This window comes from Bactrocera latifrons, unplaced genomic scaffold (genome assembly GCF_001853355.1).
Source record: "Bactrocera latifrons isolate USDA-ARS-PBARC rearing strain unplaced genomic scaffold, ASM185335v1 scaffold_169, whole genome shotgun sequence".
Classification (NCBI taxonomy): Eukaryota; Metazoa; Arthropoda; class Insecta; order Diptera; family Tephritidae; genus Bactrocera; species Bactrocera latifrons.
The window spans coordinates 172,545-181,773 of record NW_017535174.1 but is presented as its reverse complement, the minus strand read 5'-3'; the positions used below and the strand labels follow the sequence as shown (position 1 = coordinate 181,773).

General features: G+C 34.0%; 2 protein-coding genes across 3 annotated transcripts; both read left to right on the top strand.

Annotated features, from left to right (window-relative positions):
* The first annotated feature begins 1,342 nt into the window (after positions 1-1,342).
* LOC108966661 lies at positions 1,343-1,915 on the top strand. The gene is made up of 2 exons (XM_018929678.1): positions 1,343-1,567; positions 1,638-1,915. The coding sequence occupies exons 1-2, from the start codon at positions 1,343-1,345 to the stop codon at positions 1,800-1,802; spliced, it is 390 nt and encodes a 129-aa protein (XP_018785223.1). The 3' UTR covers positions 1,803-1,915.
* Positions 1,916-3,079: 1,164 nt separating this feature from the next.
* Positions 3,080-4,335, top strand: LOC108966659. 2 transcript variants are annotated; one of them, XM_018929676.1, is made up of 3 exons: positions 3,080-3,397; positions 3,764-3,884; positions 3,965-4,335. In XM_018929676.1, exons 1-3 carry the CDS (start codon positions 3,352-3,354, stop codon positions 4,215-4,217), a joined length of 420 nt encoding a protein of 139 aa, XP_018785221.1. In that variant the 5' UTR covers positions 3,080-3,351; the 3' UTR covers positions 4,218-4,335. The 2 variants fall into 2 exon arrangements, with proteins under 2 accessions (XP_018785221.1, XP_018785220.1); XM_018929675.1 differs by having other exon boundaries at positions 3,081-3,466.
* The last annotated feature ends 4,894 nt before the right edge of the window (positions 4,336-9,229 follow it).

Genomic DNA, 9,229 nt, shown 5'->3' with positions numbered 1-9,229 from the left:
CCGTTCTTTGCAAACAACCCACCCTAATATTGCCGCATACGCACATACTATATACACATGCCAATACATATCTGCATATGTTTGAAACTTTTCTGCGCTACATTCAGTGGTTTAGCTTTTGATTAGCCCCAAATGATTTATTATGCTGCACAATTTATGTCAAAGCGAAATGGATTTCTCTTGTAATTATATTTTCGTTGACCAAATGAGCAAATAAAGCATTGAAAATGAGAAAAAGTGGAATTGAGCAAAGATAAATTGTACATTCGCTTGGCAGAAGTAATAAAAATTGGATTTAAATTAAATGGCTTTAAAATGTTGAAGCAAAAAATTGGTTGAGAAGTAAACATACTGCGTCCTTTTTTTTATTGGTGTGTTTCGTAGTTCCAAATTTATTCTGAAAATTAGTTTGCTGTTCTCAGAAATTAAGTCGCTTTTGTGGTTCACTGTCCAACAAGACAAGCCAAGCATATATTGTGTATGGTTACATACGGGATGTGTGTTTAACAAAATGGAAAAATAAATTTGTTTTAACTCCTTTTTTCTCCCTCTTCTTCGTGATCCGAATCAGACGTTTTTTTCCAGAAATAATTTGAAAAAAAAAAAATAGATTACCATCGATATTTTTTAAAACCATACCCTAAATTTTTTTCAACCAGAACCAGAAGTAAGAGAATAAAACATAAATGAAAATAAACATTATTTGACATTTTATGTGGTCGCTAAGTGGTAAGTAAAAACTAGAACTTTAACTTTTGTGTTAACATTTTTTTCACATAATCTCAATGGTTATTCGAATAACCGACTTTTCAAATAATCAAATTACTTTTATCTTTTACGATTTTTTTCACGAAACTTTATATAAGCCACCAAGCCACCGTTTTATGTTCCAAACTGACTCTTTTCATTTAAAATACGTACATACTTTATTCATTTTATTATGACTTAATAATGAATAAGAACCATTATTTTGAAACAAAAAATTTCAGATCAAAATATCTGACAAGTTCGGTGGAACTGTTAGAACATTCCACTGCCAGTTATTTCAAAGAAACTGCAGTAAAAACACTCGGTATACAGAGCAGTGAACTACATCGTTAATAAAATGGCAATCGATTCTACTTTTTAGGTTATGTTACGAACGCAAATGTTACTAGAGTCTTTTGGAGCTGATTGATGTTCAATGAAAGTATTTTTTTAGTGATTTGATATTTGAAAGCTTTATTTAGGGTATAATGAATACCCCTAACATAAAAATCTATATAAAAATCTTCTAACAAGGTGGCAGCATCCTTAAGTACCATAAAAATAGCGGTACCCTTTCGTCTTCTTCCTTCTCCATATGAATTCCGTGTATCGACAGCGCCGCTACTGCAAGTCATTGCGAATTCTTAAAAATACAAAAAACAGTAAACAAAGTAATAACAAAAAAAGAATACAGATGGAAATGCAATATATCGAGAAACTTAATGCTCTCAATTATAAATATTGGACTATTATGACACGCGCTTACCTCGAAAAGGAGGATCTGATGGACACCATCGACAGAAAAGATCCAGCCTCAAATGTATGTATACTGACCCTTAGGCGGTTTTCGCCTTTCGTATTGATGACCTGGTGTTTTCTGCCTTTTCCAGACAATTGCGAAGGAGCGTCGTGCCCGCTTCATTTTACTTTGTTTGATTGAGCCTTCATTTGTACGCGAACTACCTGACAATGTTAGGAGCGCAAGAGAGATATGGACTCATTTCGCTTTTCGTTATCGAAGGCGAAGAAGTGCATCATGCTCACATACATCCTAAAATCAGTCAACGTGATATTTTTGATTTGATATCAGCTTTCCGTAATACTTGTCGTCATTTGCATATATGTTACAACAAATAAATGTTAGAGGTTCAAGTTACGTAATTCTAAATCTGCTTGTATTATTTTTTGGAGCACAAGGTGATATGCCAAAATTGTAATTTCTTGCTTAGTTTGTGACTAAATTATAGCATTGGTGCTCTGTTCATATATAATATATAACATAATACCAAGAATCATAGAGTGTCAAGAAATCGTTGTGCGAAATTTCGTCAACAGATGGACAGACATGCAGTTATCCAGAAATCAATTCGTCCCCTCTTTCGAGATAATCAGGTTTATGTAAGCACCTATAATCGTGTCTATATGAACAAAACTACATTACTCTACGCAAAATGTTGCGAGCGTATAAATATAATATGCTCAAAACAACTGATTAATTTGGATTCCTAATGAGCATATACAAATATTTAACTACATATTTACATGTGCGACAACTGATAAGCATGATCTCATGCATACCGCTTCAGTGTGCCATGTGAGTTCTGAGTATGAAGGCAGGGAGAGAGAATGCACTACACTCTGTTAAAAAGTGTAATTACTAGGAAATTTTATAATGTTTTAAGCATTTTTTGATAAAAATTGTTTACTTGTAGAAAGTAAGATACTAATGGTAGTCGAAAAAGACGTTTCGTATTTTGCTAATAGATGAAATTTGTGAAGCTTAGGGAGGCGATGCTGTATCAGTTCGGGTAGCACAACAATGGGTCGCTCGCTTCCGTTCTGTATATTTCGAAATTTCAATTTACACCGATGAAAGTTTTACACTGTTGGAATAATGTCTCTAGCGAAAAAATGGTGCATATGGTATTTATTTATTAGTATACATATTTATGAAAAAATTGAGTTGAAGTTTGATAAGAAATACGATACGGCTTTTTTGACTACCCAATATTACAAATATGTTTTTAAGATACGGTTTTAAGAACTTAATCGTAGAACAAAAAAAAAAAAAATTAAAATACTATTTTCGTGGAAAAAGCTTTAAAAGCTATTTTAGTTTCTTATTAACTTATTATTTTTTCCTTAAGTACAACCAAAATTTATTTCTTTCAGTGTTGTTGAGCACTCTTTTGAGTACTCACACAAAACAATAAAAACCTATTTGGATTAATTACAATATAATAATATATTTCCAATACATATATTAATATATTGTGTTTTTTTGGCTGCAAAATCAAATCCAGAGCATGGCTGCCAAGCAGTCTCCGAATCGCGTATCTTTTGAGCTTCTGTCGTGCCGAAGCCGCAGTCGCGTTTCAACATTTGCGAAAACACCGCGTACGAAGCGCTTGCAAGAGAATTCCAAAGCTAAATATAAACTCTGATTAAACTACTATAGTTTGTAAACACATCGGATTAATTCAAGTTCAACCAAAATGTACACGAGATTAGATTGCGACTGAAATTAGTCACGAACTGCCAGTGAAGTGTGAAAGAAAAGCAATTGTGTGTTATATTAAAAGACACTTAAAGCCTGCATACAAGATGTCACGTGGGTCACACTCGTCGGACACTCTGCATTGTTGCTGTTGTAAGTTGTTGTTGCTCTTATGGGCTGCTTCTGCATTGCGCGCTACGCTGGCGGGTCCGTCTTATCGCTGTATGTATGAAAAAGTTGTGTTTTCTGTCACACACTGAAGTACATAATAAAATATAAATAGTTATATATGCACATATATTTTTGATAAACGTAAAGCGCATATGCAACCAAAAATTGAGATTTTTTTTAAATTTAAAAAATAACTCAATTATAGAAATAATAATGCATATAAATATTTTTGATAATAACGCCTACATATTCACATGTACATGCATATGCATGTGTATATGCATACATATATATATATGAGTAATTGCGTCTTAATTTAAAGTCTAGCTAAATGAATCAAACTTCCAGCTTACGGCCAGTGCACTGATGCCGAAACCGGTCGCGAGCTCTACATCGGCGAGTCCTTTACACGCCCGGGCCAGTGTATACGCGTGCAGTGCTTGGGCACACTGCAGTTATGGGAAGATGGGTGAGTGTTTTCTCGCTGCATACTCTAAACTCCCTTTATAGCTAAGATAATAAGCATATATATTCTTTGTTTATTTACAGCTGTGAAGTACCCAAATTAGAGGGTAATTGCAGTGCCGTGCCGCCAGGCAATGAATTTCTCAACTATCCACATTGTTGTCCACTGTTTGTCTGCAGAAAGATTGCCGTCAGCGAAAAGGATCGGCGAGAAGAAATACGCACATACAATCAGTATGGCACTATGATTAAACAGGACATACAGCAAATTTTCAGTGTAGGCCCAGTCAAGGGAAATGTGCCAGGCGCTGGTGTAATTACACAATTTGAAATTTAAGTGCGAAAACTATTTGGGAATACTTTGAATTGTGAATTTTCAAGCGTTGCATTTGACGATTACAATATGAAATTATTAATAAATGAAAAAGAAGGCACCGAAGGATTATAAAAAGTGATTTACGTACCTACTGTACTTTGAAACATGTGACCAAATAGTTATGATTTTTTTAAATTTTTACATTACAAAAAAAAAAAAAAAAAAAAAAAAAAAAAAAAAAAAAAAAAAAAAAAAAAAAAAAAAAAAAAAAAAACAAAAGAAAAGAAATTTGTCAACCAAATTAGCAGGTCTTGTCATGTTTAAAAACCAATATGTGGCTAGTGGAGTTATAAAAGTAACAGTGATCGCCAATGTGGTGTGGTTAGAAATGCACTGCATAAATCTGCAATGACCCATTTTAAAAAACAATTTTTTTTTTTTAAGATATTCTCCTCTTGTGACTTTCGTACGCTTTTGCCATTTTATAGTCATAGTAACCGTCCACATGTGCTCGCTATTCGTGGAATTGGGACTGTCTCCAATCACAGCCTGACGTTTTTTGAGAAAAATATTTAGGCTGGCATCAATATCAAATTGTTTTCACTCTGAAAGAGTACTGAAACTATTTGACCACCGTGAAAGCCTTGAATTTACTGTTTTGCCTTGGAACAACTTAAAAAACAATAAGAATTAAAAAAAAAAAAACATCATCTTCGCCAATCAGGCTCGCTTTCATCACAGTGGTGCGGTAAATAAACAAAACTGTCGATTCTTGTGCAAAGAAAATCCACAATTGACAGCGTGCTGTGGTTCTGGTGGAATCATAGGTCCGCTCTTAAAAGTTTAAAGACTCGATTATTTTAAGAAATTGTGACATGCAATGATCCCCAAGAAGTTGGGATTTAACACTTTTAGACTACTCTTGTGGGGTTATTTGAACTCATTGGTCTTTAGTAACAAAACAAATTCTCTTTAAGCTTTAGAAGTCAATATTGAGCATGGTGGTCATGACATACGTCTTGATTTAGTGGAAAAAATACTCAAAAATTGGGTTCATTGAATGATGTCATATCATTTTTATCGAAAATCCCTATATTTGAAAGAATATTGAAAATATTAAGACATATCCTGAGTGGCTTTTCTTTTACACTCTAGACGACTTCATATTAATGGCATGTTTTTTTTGGATGGAATTCAATGACATATTTGTATAGCAGCTTAAGGTTGCTTTTATGTGGCTATCGCCAAGGAAGCCGGTTACTAATAATTGAAAATAATTTAACTTGTCGATACTTGGCTCTGCCGTCGAATATTTGGGATATATGTACATCTCAAATTCATGTTTTCATTCTATGAGAGCGTGAAAATATTCTTTTAGTAATTATTTTTTTTTGTAAGTGCGCTACTCTAGTGGTTATTTCTAGTCTATTATTTAGCGCCGGATTTTGGATTGATTTCGTATACAAAATTCATATAGATAACATATATTCTATTTACATGTTAATGTAGTTTTCGTAGCTTGCTGAAGTACATTTGACTACACTTACCTTAACAGTTATTAAAAATTTAAAAATGTACATAAAAATGTACGCAGTTATAATACGTAAGCTCTGCAAGCAACATATTCATTTCTGTAAGTTACCTTTTCAAAAACAAATTTGCGTGAGTATATGCAGGTGGCTGATTGTATTGTATGAAGGAGAAAGTTTTTCAGGCAATTATCAGCACTTAACGCCAGCAAAGTAGCAGACCCCAGCAGAGAATGGTTTTCAGAGAGTTATATCAACAAAAGAAATAAGGATTAAATGCAAGTAAACAAACGGTTCTTTTATATATGAAACGAGCAGCTCACAATCTCTGATTTTATACCAAGTATTCTCTCGTTGGCCCGAAAACATTCGTTTGAAGGCGAGCAAAAGTGAGAGAGTTGTGCGTTGTTAAGGGGATCCATTACGTAAAAACACCTCGAATGAAAAGAAGAAAACAGCTTCATGCGATTAATCATACCCGTCCTGCTGATAAGCCGGCGTTACGAATTGTCCAGAGAAGGATCTGCTGGTTGGCAACGGGGAATACCATAGTCGATGGTCAAGACAAAATTGACACAGTTAAACGAATCAAAAGACAGCAGCTACGTTGGATAAAAACACTCCAGCTCTGAGAGCATTCAACGTAGTAAATAAAAGCTTTTGCAATGCAACTACATTTCTCAACATGTCATTTCCTGCAGGGCACACACTTTGTATGACTTTCTTCTCACTTTTAAGTACACTCGTAACTACACATCAGCCACAAAAATTCCTCATTTCCATTCCATGCCTACACATGTAATTATTGCCAGAGCTTTTTTCACAGAAGCTTTCCGCAATACGTACAAGTTGTTTGTGTGAAATTTCTATTCGAAACTTTAGTGCACCTCTTGAAAAGTTCATATTACATTCCTGTAATTAATAAAACCGCTGCTGATATGAATTTTCTGAGTGTTGCTAAAACTTTAAATTTTTGCACAGTTAACTACTTTTGTAACACTCTCAGCGTTGGATTGTTCACCGCAAGTGCACATATTTCTGCAATACGAGTATAAGTTTTCGTTCCGTGGTTTCTTGAAACTTTACTGTAAAGAACCGGTATGAGAAATGTGAAAGAGAATATGACGAGTGCACGGTTCTTTTGACAAGTGAGGCATATGTATGCTACACGATTGCCTTTGCCACTAGAGTTCCAGGTAAGCCATGTCATATTCCGCATAAGGCGGTGAATTATTCCTAGTATTTTTCGCAACAGCAAGGTGGATCCTTCAGAAAGCTTAAAATAGTACTCCTGTAACTTACAATTTCGGCCTGAAAGACGAGTAACCATTGAGTGAATATTTTATTTTTTTTTGTGCAGAGAACATTTCAATTTTATTTCCCTCGCAAGCGCTATTTACCGCTGGATTGTTAATTTTATCCGAAATCTGTGTCAGTGTCGTGTAAGTTGGCGTATCCGCAGTGGTGGTTAGTCTGAGTACAATTGCCAAAAACTATATACAGACACTAGTGATCTCAGCACCTATTGTAATCCATCTTATCTTCACAAGCACTAGTACAACCGTATTAATGTCAATCAATAGCTCGAAGCTTTTAAGTGTAGTAATATTAAAGAGACAGTTCTGCTCAATTTATTTTAATTGCACAAGCCAACGGCCGAGTATTGCCTTGTCCGATAAAATGACTGAACCAAAAAAAAAAATTTGTAGCCAACCAAAAGAAAAAATAATTACAGTCTCCCTTCTTCAATAAGCTCAAAGTCTTGTTTTCTTTCTTTTTTAAGCTTCATTTCATTTGAAAGGATGACGATATTTATAATTTTTTAACACAATTATTTAGTATGTCTTTTCATAAAATTAACGTTCGTTTAATTGTTTGTACAATATTTGGATATAACTTTTTCATCGAAAATACTTTATGGCGAGTCAGAATAATCGAATTTCAATTTTACTGAACAGCTATGAACAAGACAACTACAACAACCTGATGGGAGTTAAACAGTACAGAAAAAATTGGTTCGAAACAATCGAGCGTTAATGAGCGAAAGTTCCTAATTATCAATCGAATACTCTTTATATTCATCTTCCATGACGTCCTTTAGTTTTCATTGACTAAAAATAACCAAATTCCTTAAGAAGCTGCTGGTGTTAAAATATAAAAATGGATTTCTAATTTGAATATTTTTCGAGCGCATTCCATTAATAGTTAGATACATTGAAATATGCATTGTGACTGCTTTATTAAATTAAATTTAGCAACATGAAATGTTAGGAAGTTGCTACAAATTAAATACATTGCTACCGCGTCGAAAAAAGTTCCAGAATATTTGTCATTTGCTAATTTTTATCTTGTTACATTCCAAATGTCACATGCTTTCAGAATTGAGATAAAAATTAAAAAAACTGCTTGTTTTATTAAATTGAACTCATTGTTAACTCAATTAAGAGTAGCATGATGTTTCAGCTGAGTTTACATGCAAATGTGTCTGTTACAGTTAAAGTGCTGCTGGTAGAGAAACATAAAATTGGTAAGGGGTCACATGTAGTAGTATTGAATTGTTCAAAATAGTTCTCGTGTTGCCAGAGTTGCCAATAGAGAAGATTTTGAAGTTTGTGGCATTCAATGAAATATTTTGTCAAAGTAGAGTTTGATTTTATCAGTAACACATTTACCAGGTATCCAAGCTTGTTATTTTTGACCAAATTCGGCTTGTTTTTGACAGGTTTGAAAGTAGAAAATGTGAACATATAAAACTGGCAAATAGGTTTTTGAAAAAAAAAAAACAAAAAAAAACATTTTGTTAACAAATTTTGTCTTATAGACTTGGTTATCCGGGTCTCGCCTATCATTCTACGAATAAGTAATAGTAAAGATTAATACCTTCTCTCCAACAGTCGTTGAGTACAATAAAACTTTAAAACTCGTTTTTCCAGCTATGCTTTCGTTAATGAATGCCAGTTCGCCAAAGGATATCAGTCCCTCCATAAGAGATAGATTGCACCGTATTTACTCGCTGTGTCGGAGATGGCGGACGAAGCGAAAGCTCAAACTGATGCGGACGTGAGAGGTAATGATATTACTGACCAATATGCAGCCACATCCAAAAGGCTAATGGAACGAGCCAAGTCAACAAGAAGACACCAACAGGAATACAGGTATGAAGCGTAGAGAGAAATATGTCTGTGGGCTGTAAAAGCAACTGTGCATGTTTGTAAGGTGGACATTGTCATAAGTGGCATATGTGCGGCAACATGTTGCCAGGTAAGTGTGGCCGAGGAGCGAATCATGGAAGAGATACATATACAATAATATTCAAAATGGATAACTCAACGGATTAAATTCTTGCTTTCGGATTCAAATGGATTAAAGTAAGTGGATTTTTTTAGGAGATAATAAATTTTATTAAACAAATATTAAAAGTTATTTATTTTATTTGATTAATTTGTGGAATACATAGTGTTTTAATAATTCAATATAATAGGCTTTAAGATAATGTCTCCACGT